This window comes from Notamacropus eugenii, chromosome 1 (genome assembly GCF_028372415.1).
Source record: "Notamacropus eugenii isolate mMacEug1 chromosome 1, mMacEug1.pri_v2, whole genome shotgun sequence".
Classification (NCBI taxonomy): Eukaryota; Metazoa; Chordata; class Mammalia; order Diprotodontia; family Macropodidae; genus Notamacropus; species Notamacropus eugenii.
This window is the reverse complement of record NC_092872.1, coordinates 586,969,971-586,993,165: the sequence shown is the minus strand read 5'-3', so window position 1 is coordinate 586,993,165 and position 23,195 is coordinate 586,969,971. Positions and strand designations below refer to the sequence as shown.

Here is a 23,195-nt window from a genome sequence, read left to right as displayed (position 1 = left end):
ACAAACTGGCCATTTTCTTTACCCCTACGGTGAAATCTGATTTTATGCCATCTTTCTCCAGCCAAAACTTTTTTCTACATTTCCAACTAAATAATAATAAAAAAACCCTGCTTCTGTGAGACCCTTACTTCCTTCCTTACCCTCACTCCTCTTTTTCTCCCCTCACACCCAGCATTGAATTTTCTCATTAGGATTCTTTAATATAGGAGCCACATTGTAGGTTGTTCAAACATCCAGATTCTTGTTGTTATCAGCTGATTGAAAAAATGTGCCATTCAGTTTTCCTTTCCTAGCCCAGGTATTTTTCTATCTCTTATTAAATAGAGGTGGAAGGGTAATGAAGGGGTGGAGTCCCTTCCAATTTGCAGTTACAATGACTAACTAATGGCTTCAGGAATGTAGATGGAAATAAAACAAGTCTGAGGCAAACTTAGCCAAATTCCTTGATTAACTTCCCCAGGAAGAAATTTTAATGGAATTTAATGAAATTTTTAATGAATCAATCAACAAGTACTTTTAAGTACCTACTTTGTGCCAAGCACTGTGCTAGCTACTGGTAATATAGGTACAAAGAATGAAACAGTAATGGAGTTTACTTTATGATGTTGAAACAATAATTGCACACATAAATCAAAGGGAATACAAATATGGATGAAAAACAAAGTTTGAGAGGGTGGACGGTAACAGTTGTGAGAATTCAGAAGTTTTCATACAAATGATTGTACCTGAGCTGAATCTTTTTAAAGGAAGAGAGAAATTTACTCCATGAGGCAGAGATGAAGAGGCAGGCTATTCTAGGCATGGGGATGACCAATGGAAAGGCATAGAGATAGGAGATGGAGTGTTCCACTTGAGGAAGAAGGAAAGAAAAGGACCAGTTTGCCTAGAGAACAATGTCTAATGAAGCTGGAGAGGTAGTTTGGGACCAGGTTGTTTAGGGTTTTAAAAGGTAAACAGACGAGCTTATATTTGATCTAAGAGGCCATAGGGAGCCACAGGAGTTGACTGAATAGGGGAGTTACATGTTCAGTTCTTCACTTAAGGAAAATTTGCTGTGTCTACAGTGGAGGATAGACTGGAGTGGTGAGAGAACTGAAACTGGAAGACCCATTAGGAAATAGCTGTAGTAGTCTCAGTGAGTTGATGGCCTGAACTAAAGTGGTAGCTGTGTGAATGGAGAAGAGATGCAAGAGACGCTATGAAGGTAGAAACAGCAAGATTTGGCAGCTAGTTGGATACATATGTGGGATGAGGGAGAGTGAGGATTCCAGGAAAATGCTAAGTTTATAGCAATGTTGGAAGGACAGTATTGCTTTTGATAGAAATAGGGAAGTTGGGAAGATGGGAAAGATTGGAGGGAAAAATAATTAGTTCAACTTTGAACATATTGAGTTTGAAAAATCTCTGGGATATTCAGTTTATAGTGTCTGGTAGGCAGTCATTAATATTGCAGTGAAGGCTCAGGCGAGAGGCTAGAGCTGAAAATATTTCTGTGACTTATATGCATAGGAATGAAAGTTAAAACTCATGGGAGTTGATGACATTACTGAGAGTATAGCAGAAGTGAAGATTATAGTGTAGAACCTTGGGGAGCTCCTGTAGTAAGGAGATGTGAGATGGATGATAAGCCATAGATAATGAATAAGCAGTCAGGCAGGTAGGAGGAAAACAGGGAGAGAAGAGGATTATAAACACTCAGAGAAGAGAGTATCCAGGAGAATAGGATGAGTGGTCAATGTCAAATACAGCAGAGAGGTCAAGAAGGATGAAGACTTGAAATGGCTTTCATTTTTGCCAATTAAGAGAGCTTCAGTAACTTTGGAGAGAAGAGTTTGTTGAGGATAAGAAGGGTAAAGGGTAGGGAACCAAGTTCGAGGAGTGTAAATAGCAAATTTAGATAAGTCCCGCCTTTCACCCCACAGGAGCTTGGCAAATAAAAGGAGAAGAAATATAAGATGACAACTAGAAGGAGTAGTAACCCAGTTTAGTGAAGGTTTTTTAGAGATAGAGGATATTTGGCAATGTATGAAGGCAGGAGAGAAGAAACCAATAAAAAGAGAGAGGTTGCAGATTCAAGAGAGAGAGGATTACTGAGGATGAAATCTGTTAGAGAAGAAAGGAGGAAGTGGTATCAAGTACACATGTAGAGGAGCTAGCTTTGACAAGAAGAAAGGCTACCTCTTTGTCAAAACCTGAAAGAGAGAGTGAGATCATGTCAAAGGGGCTTGACAAAAATTTATATTTTAATGATGTGAATGTTACTCTTTTGTGTGGCCAAGTGAATATCTTGTCCAAGATATTGTGACATGGAAATATTATTCTGGGGAGTGTGGTTGGAATATCCACTTAATTGTCCTACCTGTGGTACATTTGAGTAGATTAAGTTGACTGTCTATGAAGAACAGTTTAAACTATGATTGTGTTTATTTGGACCAGAGTTCCATACTCTGGATTCCATGTTGAACAACTAGGTGGAGCAGTGGATAGATCACTGGGCCTGGAGTCAGGAAGACCTGAGTTCAAATATGACCTTAGACACTTGGCTGTGTGATTCTGGACAAGTCACTTCACCTCTGTCAGGGTCAGTTTCCTCTCCTGTGAGAGAAGGATAATAATAACATCTACCTCTCAGGGTTGTGAGGATCAAATGGGATTCTAATTGTAAAGCACTTAGCACATTACCTGGCACATAGTAAGTGCTATATAAATGTTAATTACTATGTTCATTAATGAAGAATTCTACATAGTCTGTTTATAAAACAGCTTTGCAAACTCTGTACAAAATTTGTTATGCATAGTAGATTTACTCTGGAGATTTACAACTGTAGGGCATTTGGAAAAATCTCACTATTTAGACCAAATGAGATGAAGGCTAATCTATACTCATAATAGTCTCTAACTTTAATATGTTAAAGGAATGGAGTGCTTAATAATTTTAGGAACATGTAGCAATAACAACTAACTGGCAGCAAAATAAATTCTAAGGAAAAGTACTCTGTGTTCTGCTTTAATGGATAGATAAAACTTATTCACAAACTACACAACTATCTCTTTAGGGAAAAGAAAGCAGTGTGATTATAACAGTTCACACTTCTAAATAAATATCTTCCCTTTCCTAATGCTATTACTAACTTAACCTCAAACAACTACTGTTCATATTATTAGTTTCCTTCATAAAACTTTTTTTTTTTTTGTAGATTACAGCAGAAGTAAATAGCTACAAATTTCAATTTATTAGTGTGGATTTAGTTAGAGGACCTGGGTCATCTGCAAAATCTACCTTTCATGCCTCAGTCTCTCTGCTGACCAGTCTCCCATTACCAACTGCTTTTCAGACATCCCTAACTGGGTGTCCAGTAGACATCTTAAAATCAATTTGTCCAAAATAGAACCTGTCATCTTTCCTCCTCCTCCTCTCCTCCTCCTATCTTCTCTTCTACTATAGAGGGCAACATCATTCTACCAGTCTTTTAGGCTCACAATCAAGGAGTTATTTTGGATGCCTCACTATCTCTCATTCCCTGTATTCATGCTGTTGCCAGGTCTTATTGATTTTACCTTCGCAACATCTTTCAAATATGCCCCCTTCTCATCTTTGACCCTGCCACCACCCTGGTACAGGCCCTCATCACCTCATTCCTTGATTACTGTAATAGCTGTCTGATGGGTCTGCTTGCCTCTAGTGTTTCCAAACCATTCTTCATTCAGCCACTAAAGTGATTTTCGTAAAATGTTTGCTGATCATGTCACACACCCCTATTCAATAAACTTCAGTAGCTTCCTAGTGCCTCCAATAGAAAATAGAAAATGCTCTGTTTGTCATTTAAAACCCTTCATAACCTAGACCTCATTCTACCTTTCTAGTCATTTTATGCCTTACTCCCCAACATGTACTCTTCAATCCAATGACATTGGCCTCCTGGCTGTATCACAAGCAAGACTCTCCATTTCTCTGCTCGAACTGCTGCACTTCCTTGTTTTCCTTTAAGTCCCAACTAAAATTCCGCCTTCTATGGGAAGCCTTACTTAACCCCTCTAAATTCCAGTACTTTCCTTCTTTTAATTATTTCCTTTTTTATCCTGCATATAGCTTGCTTTGTATTAATTTGTTTCCATGTTGTCTCCCACATTAGGTTTTAAGGTCCTTGATGGCAGGGACTGTCTTTTGCTTTTGCCTTTTTTGCATACCTAGCACTGACCAGAGTACCTGGCATGTTGCTATTCTTGTTGTTGTTGAGTTGTTTCAGTTGTGTCTAACTGTCTGTGGCCTCATTTGGGATTTTCTTGGAGTATTTCGTCATTTCTTTCTCCAGCTCATTTTACAGATGAGGAACTGAGGCAAACAGGGTTAAATGACTTGCCCAGGGTTATACAGCTGTCTGTATGTCTGTATAAGTGTCTGATGTTGTGTTTTAAACTCAGGTCTTTCTTACTCCAGGGCCAGTGCTTTACCCACTGCACTACTATTTTGCCCACCTGGAATGTACTAGACTCTTAGTATATGTTTACTGAATGAATTGAATGAATGATCTTGGTAATCCTATGAGCTATTGAATTAATGATATTTGACTTAGAGTAATAGAATTAATTTGATTTTAATCACTCATCTCTTTTTAAAAGCATTTTGTTCTCTGTTCAAATTAATCAACACACATTTGTTTAGTGCTTATTATGCACCAGGCATTTTGCTAGGTGTTGGAAATACAAAGAAAGCACAGCACTTACCCACAATAACTTTACACTTTAATGAAGGAGACAACATGCAAAGAACTGTACCTTGAAGATAAATGGTAGTCCCAGATGGAAGATATTAGCAGGGACAGGAAAAGGTAGAAGGGTGAGTGGTAATGGGGAAAGCCTTCTGTAAAGGTTAGGAAAAGTTAGGCTTTTAAAGAACATAAAGTGAAAAGAATATGATTTCCTTCTATGAACAAGAAAAAAAAGCATGAGCTTAAGTGCATATTGAGAAATTGAAATCAAAGGATCATAAAACCACCACTTGTTCAACATTTAAGTACCTCCTATGTGTCCAGCAGTGTGCTAGCATGGGGAGACAGTAAAACAGTCCCTGCCCTTAAAGAGCTTATTTCTACTTGGGGTGAAGACACATGTATCTAGAAATATGTACATAGGAAATACAAGGCAACAGGCATCATTTTGTACTAATCTAGTTAATTCTTTGTTCTTTATTCTTCTCTTGTCCAACCCAATAGACTGTAAGAGTAAACATTTCTAAAGCGAGAATGATAGTCACTTGATGTCCAGTGTAATTCCAAGGGAAAAAAAAGTGCTTAGCAATATAGGAATTCAGTAGTACCTCATTCAGACAAATCTCAAGTCTGTGACTCAGGCTGGTCAACTGCTATCTTTCCTGGTAAAGCAGATCTAAAAACCTGTGCTAGCAGATCATCCTGGGTATGTTAGGGTGTTTGTTGTTACAAAGGCTCTGAAGGAAAGTATGGGAGAGAAGAGATATTAGACTGACCACCAAGAAGGTCTACAGAGCCATTTTACTGACCTCAGTGCTGTATGCCTGTGAAACCCAGACAGGTATCTGTAATTTTCAAATATTGCTCTTACAGTTTAAGGCTTGTTAATCTATTTTACCTTATCTTACCTTGTCTGTCAGTGCCTTAAGTGGTACTGTAGAGGTTAGAGGCAGAGGTTATAGTCAGCCCTCCTTCACTCAAATCACAGTCAACTGTAAGTCATATCATTTCCCTGATGTCATGTGATAATATTTAATATAAATTTTGGACTTAATAAGGGCCAGAGCTCCAATTAAGCCTGGACCTAACAGCCTCTCTGTTCTCTAAAGTAAACTCAGAGAATGCCTCTTGGTATGCCAACAAAGCCAGATGGGGCTAACTTAGCATTCCTTATGAGACCCTTACACTATCTTGAATAATGGGACATTTTCCAGTTCCTATGGCATGTTAATGGTAAAGAAAACATGGATATCCTGGGTCATAATTTCAACTGAAACTTTGTCAACTCTGTTACAAATACCCTTTCCTGTATCAGTAAATTCAAAGACCTGTTTATGACAGGATACCTGCCATGAGAGTGGTGAGATTTTCTCCTTATCTTGTGTCACAGAGACATATGCTATTCACACATCCTGGAATCATAAATTCCAACTGACACTGCTTTGTTAATTGTCTTGTCTCGCTAAATTTAGAATTTGTTCAACTAAGAGAGTTCCTTTCTCACAGTAAAATGTATTTAAGCCTGATCATTCCTGTACTGAGCAGTCAGAAATTTTCATTTCTGGTTCCATGATTATGTATCATTAACTTAAGTGAATAAAAATGTATGCATTTAGCCTATAGCCTTTTCCTAACCAAACTTTCAAGTCAATGTATGATACTCTTCGAAAAATCAAGAACACCACAAGAGGTTTGAGTAGGGCTGTTAGTGTTGGAAAACTGGAAGCTCATTTATTCATTTAACAAACATTTTATCAAGTGCAATAAGATTCAGGGAAATTACAAAGATCAATAAAACAGGGTCTTTACCCTCAAGGAATTTATAATTGAGTAGTAATGAGACTTTTGGGGTGGGGGGAAGCAAGCAAGCATTTCTTAAATACTCATTATATTCTAGGCATTGTGATCCTCACAACAACCCTGCAAAGTAGGTGCTTTTACCATCCCCATTTGAGAGCTAAGAAAACTGAGGCAGACAGTTAAATGACTTGACTAGGGGTCACACTACTAGGGAGTGTTTGAGATCACATTTGAACTCAGGTCTTCCTGACTCCAAGATCAGTGCTTTATCCTAGCTACCTTTCTTTGGTAGTTAGCTACAAGACCTGAGTCTTCCATAAAATGAGAGCAATAGATTTTGAGGTTCCTTTAGCACATGGATAAATGCAATAAACAAAGTATGGTTAGGGCCTAAGAAGAATACAAAATGCTCTTGGGTCAAATGAAGAAGAAATCACTTCCAGAAGAGAGGAAGATTATTTCTAGCTGTTCCTGTCTAATTCAGTCGCAAATCTAAACAGCTTAAATCTAAATATTAAAAATAACTTCAGATCTCATCCCTGGTATGATATATTTGTGTATAAACACAATGACTGAAACTTGCTAGAATTAAGGAGTAAGAATCTAGCTGCTAATTGTCATTGTGAGAACTAATTAAACACCCGCCACCCCGCCATCTCTCTCTTTCTCTCTCTCTCTCTCTCTCTCTCTCTCTCTCTCTCTCTCTCTCTCTCTCTCTCTCTCTCTCTCTCTTTCACACACACACACACACACACACTCTATCTTATAGATGCATAAGTTTTGCTAGTTAGGTATAGTGCTGACTTTTTGAACATAAAAAACAGACACTATCTAGAGGAGTTTTGCTATCCTGATCAGAATAACTATTGATACTAAATCTAAAATTAATTTTGTACCATGTAGAAGCAAACCTGAGGAAATGTATTTGCTTAAGTCACAGAAATTCAACTGGAATATGTTCATTACTAAGAAAAAGAGCTGAAAACAAATATTTAGAAAATGTATGTAGTGAATAACCAGAGACTAAGGGAACATATATGCCCATGAGAAAAGGAGCAGAGTAAGTTGAAGATGAGAGTACACGTTCATCTTATGCTCATCTTTCATTCAGAACTGTCATTCTCAATACAGCATGATTTGTGCTTATGGACTGAAGTTTCAGAAATATTTATTATTGCAGACACTGACATGATTAAATTAGCCCAAATTAGATTAAATTTAGATTAAACTAATGAAGTTTATCTATTCCCAAATTATATGTTAAAGAAGGACTTTAGCATCTGAGTGTACAATTTTATAAGAGAATAAATTCACCATGGATCAGAATAAGCAAAAGTTTAATTTTATAGTAACAATCATAACTCATTTTTCCATAGCTTTATGAGACTTGCAAAGTATTTTTTTCTCTACCATTTTTAGGTAAAGACTAACCAATACCTCATCTTCTACCTAATTGCACTAAGGGAGACCTGGATCTACCTTAGTACAAATAAAGGAATTTGAGTTAATTATTGCAGTTAATTGTTACCATTTCCCCCATTTTATAGGTGAGGAAACTGCACTCTGTACAGTAAAAAGATTTTCCCATGACCATCTATAGGCAGATGACTCCTATCTCCCAAGTTCCCATCTCTCTCTCGAGCTCCATTTCTACATTAGCTGCAGCCAATTGCACATTCTAACCTAGATTTCCTGTTTGTATCTCAAATTTAGCACAATCAAAATAGAACTCATTGTGTTCCTGCTCATTCCCTTACCTCCTCCAAGCCACCCCACTTCTGAATATTTCTATTCCTATTGAGGGCACTGTCAGCCTTTTAATTGCCCAGGTTTGCAACATTGCTGTCATCTTCAAGTTCTCATGGTCACTTTGCAAAGTGTTCAGTCACCCAATCCTGTTTTTTTCTGTCTCCATTAGATGACTCACTAGAACTCTAAGTTCTAGTTCTCATGGCCTTTTGCCTAGACTATTGCAGTAGACTCCCATTTGGTCTCTTTTCCTCCATCCTCTTTCCCCACTCCAGTGCATCATCCACATTATCACCAAAGTAAATTTTCTTAAGTAAATGTCTGAATATGCCATGCGGCCACTAAAACTCTAGTGGCTCAATTACCCCTAAAGTCAATATAAATTCCTTTGGTACTTAAACCTTTTCACAGGATAGGTGAAGCCAATATGGTGGAGTGTAGGCAGTAAACCAGCTAAACTCTCCCAATATTCCCCTCTGAACAACTAAAATAACTCCTCAGATTGAATTTTAGAACAGCAGAACCAAGATCAAAGGAAAACATTCTTCCAGCCCAAGACAAGTTAGGAGGTTGGCAGGAGAGGTCTATGATGCCAAGTGGGGGCCTGCCTGGAGGGTGGCAACAGTAGCATCACCAGCAATGGATTTGAGGGTACCTGCAGCTTCAGAAACTCTTAGCCCAGAGACTATAAAGGGGGCAGACAATTGATGAGACAGATTATAGGGTACCTTTTGCTGGGCATTACCTAAGCAGTTTTGGGTCACAGTTCCAGGGCAGAGACGAGAACCTGTTGTTAGTGATAAGGGAACAGGGGCCCTGGTTGCAATTCTGGGGCAAAGAGGAGCACTAGTGTTTGTGGTTGTAGGAAAGCAGGGGACCTGGTCACAGTTTCAGGGCCAAGAGAAGTGTTAGCCCTTAGGACTGCAGGGGAAGAGGAAGCCTTCTTGGGTAAAGACCACAGTGCAGATCAAAAGAACAGTGACCACACTTCTCCCTGGATCATACCTTGGAAGCACAAAAACTTGCAGACTCTTAGAAATATCTCTGAAAAGAGCAGCATGGAAAGAGCCTGAAGCTTGGGACAGTACTTCCCTACCCTCATATGAGCAGAGCCAGTTTCAACTTTAACATAAAGTTCAAAGTCAAGAAATAGACTGGGAAAATGGACAAACCATAACCACAACAACAAAGAACTTGACCATGAAAAGATACTATGGTAGCAGAGAAAAACAAAACATAAACTCAAAAGAAGATAGTAATGTGAAAACTATAAACTTTATAAAACTATAGACAAAGCCTCAAAAAATGTTAATAAGACCCCAGCCCAACAAGAATTCCTGGAAGAGTTAAAGAATGGTAGAGGAAAAATTGGGAAAAGAAATGAGAATAATGTAATAAAATTATTAAAAGACAATTAACTGCTTGGTAAAAAGAGGCACAAAAAATACAGAAGAAAATAATGCCTTAAAAACAGAATTGGCCTAATGGTGAAAGGGCTACAAAAAATGCAGTGAAGAAAATAATTTATTAAAAATTAGAACTGGACAATTGGAAGGTAGTGAATACAGGATACATCAAGAAACAATAGAACAAAGTCAAAAGAATGAAAAAATAGAACTATCTCATTGAGAAAACAACTAAACTGGAAAATAGATTGAGGAGTGACAGTTTAAGAATTATCAGAGTACTTGAAAGCCATGATCAAAACAAGAGTCTAGACATCATTTTTCAAAAAATTAAAAAGAAAACAACCTTAGATCTAAAGGGTAAAATAGAAATGGAAAGAACCCACTGATCATGTGTTGAAAGAGATCCTAAGATGAAAACTCTCAGGAATATTGTAGCCAAATTCCAGAACTCCTAGGTTAAGGAGGAAATATTGCAAACAGAAAGAAACAATTTAAATATCACGGAAACATAGTCAAGATAACACTAGATTTAGCAGCTTCCATATTAAAGGGGTAGATAGCTTGGAATATAATATTCCAGAAGGCAGAGGAGATAGGATTATAACCAAGAATCACCTACCCAGAAAAACTGAATATAATCCTTCAGGGAAAAAATGTATACTTCATGAAAAAGAGGACTTTCAAGCATTTCTGATGAAAAGACCAGACAGAACTAAATAGAAAATTTGACATCAAGCAGGAAAGCATAAAATGTTAACATGAAAGAAATCATAAGAGACTCAAATTTAAACTATTTACATTCCTTTTATGTAACTTTTAAGAGTTTTATCATTATTAGAGCAGTTAGTGGGAGTCTCTGTAGGCAAAGGGCATGAGTATGACTTGATTATGTTGGGATGACTTACAAGAAAAATAAAAGATGAATAAGTGAGGAGGAAAGATACACTGAGAGAAGGGGGAAGGGAGAGGTAGAATAGAAAAAATTTATCACATAAAAGGCATGCAAGCAATAGCTTTTATAGTGGAGAGGAAAATGGGGGGGGGTCAGGCAAAATTTGAACTTCACTCTCATTGGAATCAGTTCAAAGAGGAAAGAATATATATACACACTCAATTTGGTATAGAACTTTATCTTATCCAGTAGGGAAGCAAGAAGGGAAGAGCTTAAGATATATGGGAGGGGATTTGGATGATAAAAGAGAATGGCATGGACTAATGGAGGTGGTGGTAAGAATCAGAACAGACTTTTGAGAAGGAATAGGAGAAAAAGATGGAGAGAAAGATAAACAAAAGAAAATAGGAAAGAGGGAAATACACAGTAACTGTAACTGCGGATGTGAATGGGATGAACTGACCCATAAGACAGAAGTGGGAAGCAGAATGGGTTAGAAACCAGAGTCCAACAATTTATTGTTTACAAGAGACACATCTGAGACAGACACACCCAGAATTAAAATAAAAGGCTGCAGTAAAATCTATTATCTTTAAGCTGATATAAAAAAAAAAAAAAGACAAGGGTAGAAATCATGACCTCAGAAAAACCAAAAGCAAAAATAGACTTAATTAAGTCAGAGAAAATATATTTTGCTAAACAGTACCATAGACAATGCAGTAATATCAAAAAAAATTTACAGAAAGTTTCTCAGAGGTCTCATTTCTCAAGTATATAAAACTGAGTCAGATTTATAAAAGTAAATAACCATTACCCAACTGATAAATGGTCAAGGGATATGAACTGGCAATTTTCCAAAGAAGAAATAAAAACTGTTTATGATCATATGAAAAAATGCTCTAAATCACTATTGACCAGAGAGATGCAAACTAAAAGAATTCTGAGGTATCAATACACATATGAGAAATGCTAGAAGGGATGAGGGAAAATAGATACAATACTTTGGGTTGGTAGTGGTGTGATCCAACAATTCTGGAGAACAACTTGGAACTAGGCCCAAGGGACTGTCAAACCTTTGACCCAGCAGTAGCACAGTACAATAAGTTTGTACCCTCAAGAAATCAAAGAAAAAAGATAAGAGCCTATATGTACAAAAATATTCACAGTAGCTCTTTGTAGTGGCAAAGAGTTGGAAATTGAGGGGATGTTCATCAGTTGGGGAATGAATGAATAGGTTGTTCTCTTCTGCTATAAGAAATGACACAGGGACTGTTTTCAGAAAAAGAAAAACATGGGAAGACTTATATGAACTGATACAAAGTGAAGTGAGAAGAAATGCGAGGTCATTGTCCATAGCAGCTACAATGGTGTAATAACAGGCTGCGTAAGAGTTGGCCCCTCTGATCAATACAACAATCCAAGACAATTCCAGATAACTCATGGTGAAAAAATGTTGCCTCCAGAGAGAGCTGAGGAATTTTCAGTGCAAATTGAAATATAATTTTCTTTTTTTGTTTCTTTCTCTTCCTTCCTTCCTTCCTCCCTTCCTTCCTTCCTTCCTCCCTCCCTCCCTCCCTCCCTTCCTTCCTCCCTTCCTCCCTCCCTCCCTCCCTCCCTTCCTTCCTTCCTTCCTTCCTTCCTTCCTTCCTTCCTTCCTTCCTTCCTTCCTTCCTTCCTCCCTTCCTTCCTTCCTTCCTCCCTTCCTCCCTCCCTCCCTCCCTCCCTTCCTTCCTTCCTTCCTTCCTTCCTTCCTTCCTCCCTCCCTCCCTCCCTCCCTCCCTCCCTCCCTCCCTCCCTCCCTCCCTTCCTTCCTTCCTTCCTTCCTTCCTTCCTTCCTTCCTTCCTTCCTTCCTTCCTTCCTTCCTTCCTTCCTTCCTTCCTCTTGTTGATTGGAGACTAGCTGTCTAACCTGGGGTAGGTGTTGTTAACCTCTCTGATCTGTAGTTTCGTCATCTGTGAAATAGTAATATTTGCACTATTAACTCTTCGGGTTTTTGATTCAATATGATAAAATGTTAGGTACTCTATAAATGCCATCTTTTACTATCAGCTTGATATAACTGAATACCCAAAATAAGCTGTAATCCTTTCCATGTACACTTTGTTGTTTTAAGATGTAAATATTTTCCATGATGGCACTTATATAACCTATATCTTATTGCTTACCATCTCAAGGGGCGGGGGAGTGAGGTAGGGAAGGAAGTATGCAATTTGAAACTCTAAACTTAAAAAAGTGTTAATTTTTTTTAAAACATGTAATGGGGAAATGCACACACACACGAATGTATTTTATGGCTTTGGATAGACAACTTTATTTATTTGAGTCTTAGAACTTCATCTATAAAATAAAGGAAGCCCTTAATATATGATCTCTAAAGTTTTTTCAATTCTGTGATGCTCGGTGGATACACATTCCCTTAATATTTAGCGCCCCCTATCTGCCTCCATTTGCCTTCTGAAGCTTGGGTATTTTCTATTAGATTGTTAACTCCTAGACTGAAAGATTATGACCTTTTAGTTTAGTGACAACATAAATATACCAATCAAGATTGCCCATAGATGACTAAGATCTAAGCCCTAGAACATAGCAGTTGGGGACACAACCAGGATCTGGCATATCATAGCTCTGAACCACTTACCCACTCTGGAATGACTGTATATTTATGTACTTCAAAGAGATATTTCAAGAAAATAACAAAGCTTTTTTTTTTGCTATATAATTTTATTTAGAAGCCGATTTTCAAAGGTGCCAATACAAGAGTTCAACTCCAACCTCAGGCACCTGCTAGCTATGTGACCTTGGGCAAGTCACTTAACCTGTCTACCTTAGTTTCCTCTTTTGTGAAATGGGGCTAGTCATAGCCCCTACCTCACAGAGTAAGGATAAAATGAGATATTTGTAATGTGCTTCATAAATCTTAAAGCATTACGAAAATACTGCCTGTCATACTTTTCATCTGGTGGCCAAATGGTAGCCTGGACCTTAGTATGTCCAATTTTTAGACCTGGCTTTGAGACTAAATAACTTATGATCTATGGGGAATCACCTTATTTTCAATTTTTTTCCTCTCCATCACCACTCCTTTTCTCACCACCCCACCCCATTATTCAATAAAATGCCATCTTGTCAATTTTGCCACCTTTTGCCTGGTGGTAATTGGTTGATTGTTGTCCTTCCTTCTTAAAGAGGAACAAAATGAGTCTGACTGTGGCTGATCAGCTCAGAAGGTTCTACTGTAGACTGGGCACAAATAGTCCATGTCCAATGCTCACTTGTACCGTTTAAATAAACTACTATTTAGTCTCAAACTTTTAATCTTTCTGCTCTTCAATCCACTATCCACACAGTTGACAAAATAATCTTTCTAAAGCATGTCATGTCAATCCCTTGATTAAGAAACTAATTTCCCCTAGAACAAAATACAAATTCCTTAAACTGCCATTTACAATCCTTCACAGTTTGGTTCCATTCTACTTCTCCAGATGTATTTGACCAGATTGGCCTACTTAAGATCATAGAATCATGAACTTAAAGGGACTATCTAATTCAACCCTTTTATTTTACAGATGAGGAAATGGAGGCTCACTAAGATCAAGTGACTTGCCTGTGATCACATTAATAAATGGAAGAGCCAGGATTTGGAACAAGGTCTTCTTTCTTAGCTCTTACTCCTATAACAAGCTACCTTCTTTGTTGCTCTTCCAAAAAATCAGAATTCTGTTTTCTACCTCTATGCCTCTGGACAGGCTGTCTTCCATTTCAGAAACATACCCTGTCCTCACCTCTGCCTCCATTCATTACGTTCCAATGACTCGTTAACTCTAGGATTAAGTGTAAGTTCCTCTATTTGGCTTTTTAAAACCTTTCACAACTTGGTCTCAACCTGTCTCTCCGTTCTTATAATATATTACTCTTTTTTCTGTACTTGACTGTCCTGTCAAACTGTCCTTCTTGTTGTTCCTCAGACACCTTGCTCCATCTTACATGTGTGTACTTTTACACTGACAGTTCCTCATACCTTGGAATGATCTCCTGCTCTTAGAATCTTTGATTTCTTCAGAAATTCTACTCATGAGTTACCTTCTGATACCTATTTTTATGATGTCCATGGATAGAACACCAGTGAAGGAGTCAGGAAGACATGAGTTCAAATCTCATCTCAGATACTTGACCTTGGACAAACCACTTAACCCCAATTGCCTCATTCTGGGTCATCTCCACTCATCCTGATAAATATCTGGTCACTGGACTCAGATGGTTCTGAAGGAGAAGTGAGGCTGGTGACCTGTACAGCCCTCCCTCACTCAAAACAAAGTCAAGTGCAAGTCATGTCATCATTTCTCTGATGGCATGGTCTTCTTTGGCAATGAAGGACAAACACACACACTATCTCCCTCATAAAATTGATACATAAACACACAGACACATATATTTACATTTATTCTCTCCTGATAGAATGTAAGCTCCCTGAGGGCAAGAACAGTTTCATTCTTGTCTTTGTATCTCAGCACCTTCCCATTGCAAGCACATTGATTGATTGATTGGAATCTTTGACTGCCTTTAAGGCTGAGCTTATAGACTGCCTCCTAAAGGAGTCCTTTGCTCGTCATGTTAGCTGTTAGCCCTCTCCTCTCAGAAAATCATGTACATCTGTTTAAATATTTCATCTTCACTCTATACTCCAAATAGTATTTAAATTCTTCAAAGGCAGGAACTATTTTTTTTGTTTTATCTTTATTTCTGAAGCGCCTAGTACAGTGTCTTGCACATAATAGGTGTTTAATAAATGTTTGTTGGACTGAACAATCCAAAGGAAAGGAAAGTTACATTAGGAGCAACAAATTCTTTCACATTTCTTGGCTTAAAATCAGTTCCCTGTGAAAGAAAACAGCATATATAAGAAAAAAAATACTTCTTAGTGAATGCAGTAGACTAGAGAAGCATACATATTTCACCTTTCAATTTGATAAAGATGTATTGTTTTTTTATGTTTAATCTGATAGCCAGTTGTGGCATAATTGATAGAGAATTGACCTTGGAGTGAGAACACCTGGGTTCAGGGTTTACCTCAGACATATACTTGTGTCCACTTACTTTTCAGTGTCCAAGTCTCTGTTTAAGATTGTAAATCACACAGATGAACTGCATGATGGAGGAAGCTTATCATTGAAATCTTCATGTACCAAAGAATCACAAATCCAGTATAATCAGTCCAAAATACACACACAGACACACACACACACACACCGACACACACCACACACGTACACACACATACTACTGTGTTAGGATCTAGGGGAAACATGGTCCCTGACCTATCAAAAGGATTAGGGATGGAAGAGAAAGTAATACCATTCAGTTTAGTCAATAGGAGAAAGAGATGATTGTGTTTATGGTAATCCATAATTAGTTTCTATACATAATACTCATTAAATCTCTGGATTGCAACACTAGTCATATCTCTTTTTCCTATTGCAAGAGTCAAAGGAGGAATACAAGTTCTAATAATGATGACTTACATTTACACAGAGTTCTTTGTACATACATTTTACAGAACCCTAAAAGTAATTTGGTCCCTTTCAATGAATGAGCTTATATCATTCATGTGATCAGTGATGAAAACTAGGACCATATTTATCCATGGGTGGAGTAGAAATATATTGCTAGAGTCCCTAGGCAACTAGGTGACAGCAAAATGGAGAAGGAACTATTAAAAATAGGGGCATTTTCAAACTTACATGGTTATAAGCAGTTTTGCTATTTGTGAAGGTAGATGTGTTTTCTCTTCTTGAATGCAGGGATTGATTGTTTCATTTTTGTCCTTTTATCTCTAGTGCACAGCACAAAGTAGGCACTTAATAAATGCTGATTGGGTTAGATTGAATCTAGAAACTGGATCTGGTGATAATGATGATACCCCTGCCTTATCTTCACAAACCTGACTCTATCCAGAAAAAGTTTTCAAGCTATGATCTTGGACTACTCTGACAGAGGTCAGTTCCATGCTTGTTAGAATAACTCCTATGAAGTGAAATCATGTCAAAAGTTGCTGAGAAATTGGTAGCTGCAGCCCTAAAAGTTTATGCTTCTGTTTTGGAAACACCAGCTTCACAAAGGATCCTTCCATTCTTTTGGCAGCTCTTTAATTAACCCCTCTAGAAGCCCAGTCTTTGAGCCTTAGCCAAACCCTTTCCATTTATGAGCTATGGCAACCTTCTTGCCTTTTCTCCTTGAAGCAATGCAGCACCAGCTCTCGGGATGACATCAACAGGGTCAGACTACACCAGACAACACACAGATCAGTCCTCTGAGGACACTTAATCAGTCTATTCTAGATACCCATTGACTGACCCACAGATTCTCCTCAGTGATCTGAATGAATTCTTGATGATTGATTGACCTGCCTGGCTACAGCAGGGTTTCCAAAACAAACCATTGTATGGTTTTCCCACAGATAGCACACATGAGATTCTGTCCTCACAGCTTCTAGGTTCCATCTTGACCTTGGATGAAGTCCCAACTATGCCACCCATGCAGAGAAAGGCCTAATAACCTCCATCCTAAAGCATCTGACTTCTTGGCAGTGAGTCTTAAGCAGTAGTGTCAACCTTACTGCACTTTTTGTCAGGCATGAATAAGGTACACAGAACAAATTTCACCTCCTTCAGTTTCAAAATATTGAATTCTCCCCATACAAGAATGAGTTATTCCTCCACCCTCTGCCAATTTGCCTATTTGAATAGGAGCCAGGAAGCTAAGTCACTTGTTCCTAAACCCTACAGCAAAATAACTTTGCCCCCTGTGTGAGTCCTTGTTCTTACCGGTGAACAATTTGGTGTTTCACGGAATTCCCAGAGGAGGTGCTTCCACACCTCCTAAAGGCAGGAAAATGGTTTTGTTTGCTGTAGCTGAAGAAAAGCCTTTCTCCTGAAGGAGGCTGGTGTGGAGGTGAGGAGAAATGAGTTCACATCCTACCACTGTTAGACCTTAGAGGACTTATATGTAAAATGATCATATTGGATTAAATAATCCTAAATCCCTTTGGGCCCTAAGTTTCACAATTCACAACTGTGCTTCAGTAAAAGTACACTCTGCTGGATGTACATCTGCCCCTAACAGGTGTATGGGATCACTATTACTCTCAGGATTTTAAGATTTCCAGAATGCATTTCTCCTGGAACAGGACCCTTAAAGGAAATTGTTTCTAAGTGCTTTCTATAAATATCTGACATAATTACAATGTTGTCTTCAATAAGTTAATACTACTTTCAAGTCCTACCCTGAGTGACTGGGGCATCAAAGCCTTTCTCTCAGCGGTTATGAAGAGCCTCCAAGAAGGCTCACACAGAAGAAGAGGTTTGAAAGGTATTGCTGAGACACCTGCTGGCCTAATGTCCAGAAACTCTGTTTCCTGGAACTCCTGAGGAAGGAATGCTTTAGGCTATAAGCACCTCAATGGAAACTCAACTTGATTTAAAATTGTGTTGTAAGCCCCAACAATGCTGTCACTAATCAGCCCAAACAGTTCATTGTATGACTAGTTTATCTAAGCAAAATGCCATTCATACCACATAATCTCAGCAAAAAGGATTTTGCTTTCACTCCATTTTTACTGTGTTTCCATCTCCAAATGTACATCATGTACAGGTCTAGGGACTGAAGATGATTTAGGTCAAGAAAGGTCCTCACTTATGCCTCAGCCCCACTCTCTTCCCAAATTCCAAGAGAGAAAATAAAAGGTCACGTTATTCTCCCTGTTTCCTGTCATAAAAATGTATCAGAGGAAAAAAAAGTATTTCTCTTCTTCCTAGAGAAAATTCTATTCAATCTTCTACCCAATTTCACTTGAGAAAATTTCAAAGCAAGTGGTAACTAGAGCCAAAAAAATGAAAATAATCTAGGAATATATACTTATGGCATTGTAGATAAAGGATAATCTTAAATTGCTTAATGGGTCACTTGAATAGTTCCAAATGAGCTTAGCAGAGGTCATTTAAGTAAAACAAGGAGAAGAAAATTGGTTCTTACCTGTGTTTCTCTAATAATCCCATTTCTTTTATGGTTTCCATTTTGGGAGCCATTACTCTGTTTCTGGTGTTTGTGAAGTTTTCCATTACAGACAGTACCACCTCCTGGATTAGCCATTTGTTTAAATGAATGATCCTGCCAAGTTTTCTTCTTCCAGTTTCTCTGGGATCTTGTCTTTTGAAGTTAGTGAATGATGGGATAAAAAGTTTTGGGTTGAGCCCTAAAGGAATCCTACTGGTCTGTCAGGCTTTTCCAGAAGAGGAGTGACTGCCTATCTTTTTGCCAGATCTTTGAAACTAAAAACAAACTGTTACCTTTACACACCTCCAACCTCAATAATTCAGAATGCAGCCTCCATAGCAACTGACCTGTTTCTAAAACTATTGCTCATGCTGGTTCCTAGCGTGGACAGAGGTAGCCAGCTCAGTGTACTGTAGCTTGTAGTCTATATAACAGTGGGCAGGCAGGAAGGTGGAGAATCATTTAAAGACACAAGGCCTCTGAATTAGTGTATTTAAAATTGTTGGTTGCCTCTCCTGGCCTGTTGCCTCTTCTGGCCTTCTCCTTTCCCACCTCGTGTTTGTGTTCATAGTATTATAGATTTGGAGTTGAAAGATACTTTAGAGATCATCTAATACAATCCTTCCATTTTACAGGTGAGGAAACTGAGACCCAGAGACCTGACCAAGGTTATACAGGTAATATGTGGGGAAATGAAGATTTGAATTGACATCCTTAAATTCCAAATCTAGCTTTCTTCCATCCCTTACCCTTGTTTCCCTCTTTTCCTCCTTTACTTCTAGTATGAGTTCTGTGATCAATAATTCAAAATCTTCACGTGAACATTTCTAGATCTAGTCAATTACAGTAATAGAGAAAATGCCTCTTCCTTTTCTAATATTGCATCTCTAATGGTTAAAGCTTTCATAGAATTATAGCAAGGTAATCGTTTGTCTTTTATAAGGAAAAGGTCTTAGAGATCGTCTAAGTCCAATATCATTTTAGAGATAAGTTAACTGAGGTTTGGCAGGGTATAGTAACTTACACAAGATCACACAGTTATTAGTCAAACTGGATTCATTTTGCTTATGATATGAGCAATTTTAACCTACCAAACATTAAAGTCCAGTAGATAAGGAATTAAGAGTAAGGAATCACCTGAATCAATTATCTTAAATACTTTGAGAAGCAAGTAATATAATTTTAACAATTGTTGTTGGGTTACATTTATCAATATTGTTGCAGGTAAGTTATTTAGTCCTTTTTACCTTAGATTCTCTGTCTATAAAATAAGGGAACTGATTCCTAGCAAGTTTGCTTGGATGCTAGCTAACTTTATTTGCTCAATGCAGTCTTAATTGAGCAGAATGAGGTTAAGGTAAGTGGTCATTTTTAGCGGACATCCTTGGAAAATTGAACTAAATTAGCATAAGGGATCAGTTGGAATGAGGAGGTTGATACAGAGAGGAAGAAGAAAGGACGGCAAAGACAAGTGAATTGAATGACCATGCCTAGGCCATGCTGAGAAATGGATCCATCTTTAACTGAATATTTGAATCTGTAATAAAGGTGGAAGATACTAGCATACCAATATATGAGGACCAACATGCAAAAACATTTTTATTTTGTAAATAATGTGGTCTGGCACAATTTTCAGAATGCAGGTGATTCCAGTTGAATGGATGTCTTCAGTAATGGATTTAAGTGAGAATGATATCAAGAAGAAAGATAAAAACAGGAGATATTTTTCAAAATAGTAAGGCAAATATGACTTCTGGCTTATAGCAAAACCTAAATAAGAAATTTTATGTGTTTATGATGACCTCACAAAAGTGGAAATGTATCCTCATGTCCTGAACATAATTAGTACCCTTAGGTTAGTAATTTTCCCTGTCTCTAATGGGGAATCTGAGTATTGGGGTGGATTAAACATCTTCTGGATTTTTTTTCCTATATCACTGGAGCATAAGTCTTGGCAGGTGCAAACTAAAAAGGCTCCAAGGGCAATCCTTGTGATTGACTATACTTATCTCCAGTCCAAGAACTGATCTAATCAGGTACTGAGGCTTATCACCAGCAATTGGCTGGTGACTGATAACTACTTTTTTTGGAAGGATCTATATTGTTATACTTGCATTTTATTTGATAGAGATTAATAGGTATGGGCAGAAAGTACTCTTGAGCAATTGTAGTGAAATCTCAACAAAGTGATTGAGGGAGTGAAGTGTTAAACTCACCATGTAAAGCTGGAAATAAAAATCTCTCTATTACTAATACCCAAAGCCACTGGCCTTGAATGTTTATTGTTATTTATGTTTTAAGAGTAAAATGAGAGAAAACCTTACCAGTCCCCCCTACTCCTTGGGCAAAGCTCTTTTCCTCTTTAATGCAGCTTTAAAGTTGGGCTTTAAAAATGTATTAATGACCTAGAAAAGAATTAAAGTACAAAGGGCATAGGAGGTAAAATTGACAGGCCTTGACAACAGATTTGATACGGAGAATGAGAGAGTAAGGGGATTCTGTTTTGGAAAGGTTGAGTTTAAGATGCTACTGGTGCATCTATATGGAAATGGCCAGTAGACAGTAATATAAAAGTTGAGTTCCAGAGAGAAGCAGGAGAAGAATGGGTAGATTCAGATGTCATGCTCAGAGAGACAATAATTGAACCCATGAGAGCTGGTAAGATCAGTAAGGGAAAAAGCTCATAGGGATAAAAGAAGAGAGTAGAGGGGTGTGTGCTTGTGGAGGGTGGGAACTTTTAGGGATATTTGCTCTTAAGGGATAAGCAACGAATAGTAAAATAGCAAAGGATCCTGGTGAGCAGTCAGATAGATAGGAAGAAAATTAAGAGAAAGTAGTTTTGCAGAGGGAAAGAGAGGAAAGAGTATCCAGTTGGAGGGAGTGTTTGACAGTGTCAAAAGGTACAGAAAAAGTCTAGGAGAATACAGTCTGAGAAAAGGCTCATGTAAGAAATGGGGAACTTGAGAGCAGAACCAAGATGGCAGAGTAGAAAGACACACATATTCTAGCTCTTCCCCCACAGTCCATAAAATACCTGTAAACAAAAGACTCTCAACAAATTCTAGAGCAGCAGAAGCCACAGAACAATGGAGTGGAGGAGATTTCCAGCCCTGGGTGACCTGGAAGGTCAACAGGAAAAGTCTGTCACGCTGGGACATGGAAAGGAGCCCAGCCCATTGTTGGCTGCTTGGCATTGGAAGGAGGAAGACCAGAGCAGGCCTTGGGGATGGAATCCCCAGAAGCAACAGTGGTTAGCAGATCCCTTAACCCACAGGCACCAAAGGTCAGTGAGAGGGCTTTTACAAACAGAATGAGAAGGGAGCAAGGTCCTCCCCTAGCCCAAGCCCCAGCCCCAGGTGGCGGTAGCAGCAGCAGTTGCAGTGGCCAGAGGTTGAGGTGACGGTGGCTGCCACAGGCATTGTTGGAGCCTCAGCGTAAATCCCCTGGGGGAATTGAGCAGCTGATCTATAAATCTCAGCTGCGAGTCAGGCCTGGGAGTAAACTCCTCTCCCTGGATTACGCCACCTTGGAGGAACTGAGAACTTGCAGGTGTCCAGAGTATACCCTACTGTATACAAAGGACCCAAAAGTCAGGTAACTGTTTGGGAAAATGCTCACAAAAGGAAAAAAAATAACCTACAGAAGGTTACTTTCTTGGTGAACAGGTATTTTCTTCCATCCTTTCAGATGAGGAAGAACAATGTTTACCATCAGGAAAAGATATAAAAGTCAAGACTTCTGCATCCAAAACCACCAAAATAGATATGCAATGGTCCCAGGCCATGGAAGAACTCAAAAAGGACTTTGAAAATCAAATAAGAGAGGTGGAGGAAAACTTGGGAAGAGAAATGAGAGCGATGCAAGAAAATCAGGAAAAGCAAGTCAACACCTTAGTAAAGGAGACCCCCCCAAAAGCTGAATCTGTAAAAATAGTCTAACTCAATAGGTAAGAGAGGTTCAAAAAGTCAATGAGGAGAAGAGTGCTTTAAAAAGCAGAATTAGCCAAATGGAAAAGGATGTTCAAAAGTTCACTGAAGAAAATAGTTCTTTCAAAATTAGAATGGAACAGATGGAGGCTAATGACTTTATGAGAAACCAAGAAATCACAAAACAAAACCAAAACAATGAAAAAATGGAAGATAATATGAAATATTTCATTGGAAAAACAACTGATCTGGAAAATAAATCCAGGAGAGACAATTTAAAAATTATGGGACTACCTGAAAGCCATGATCATAAAAGATCCATCATCCATCATCTTTCATGAAATTATCAAGGAAAACTGCCCTGATATTCTAGAACCAGAGGGCAAAATAAATATTGAAAAAATCCACTGATCACCTCCTGAAAGAGATCTGAAAAGAGAAACTCCTAAGAATATTGTAGTCAAATTCCAGAGTTCCCAGGTCAAGGAGAAAATATTGCAAGCAGCTAGAAAGAAACAATTTGACTATTGTCAAAATACAATCAGGATGACACAAGACCTAGCAGCTTCTACATTAAGGGATTGAAAGACTTGGAATATGATATTCCAGAAGTCAAAGGAACTGGGATTAAAACCAAGAATCACCTACCCAGAAAAACTG

General features: G+C 38.3%; 1 protein-coding gene across 1 annotated transcript in view; it reads right to left on the bottom strand.

The window, feature by feature from the left end:
- Window positions 1-18,995, bottom strand: part of SPTLC3 (serine palmitoyltransferase long chain base subunit 3) — a 199,602-nt gene extending 180,607 nt beyond the window's left edge. The window contains exon 1 of the mRNA XM_072634471.1: window positions 18,589-18,995. Coding sequence (XP_072490572.1) covers window positions 18,589-18,705 — 117 coding nt within the window. The 5' untranslated portion in view covers window positions 18,706-18,995. The remainder of the gene's footprint in view (window positions 1-18,588) is intronic.
- Window positions 18,996-23,195: the final 4,200 nt, after the last annotated feature.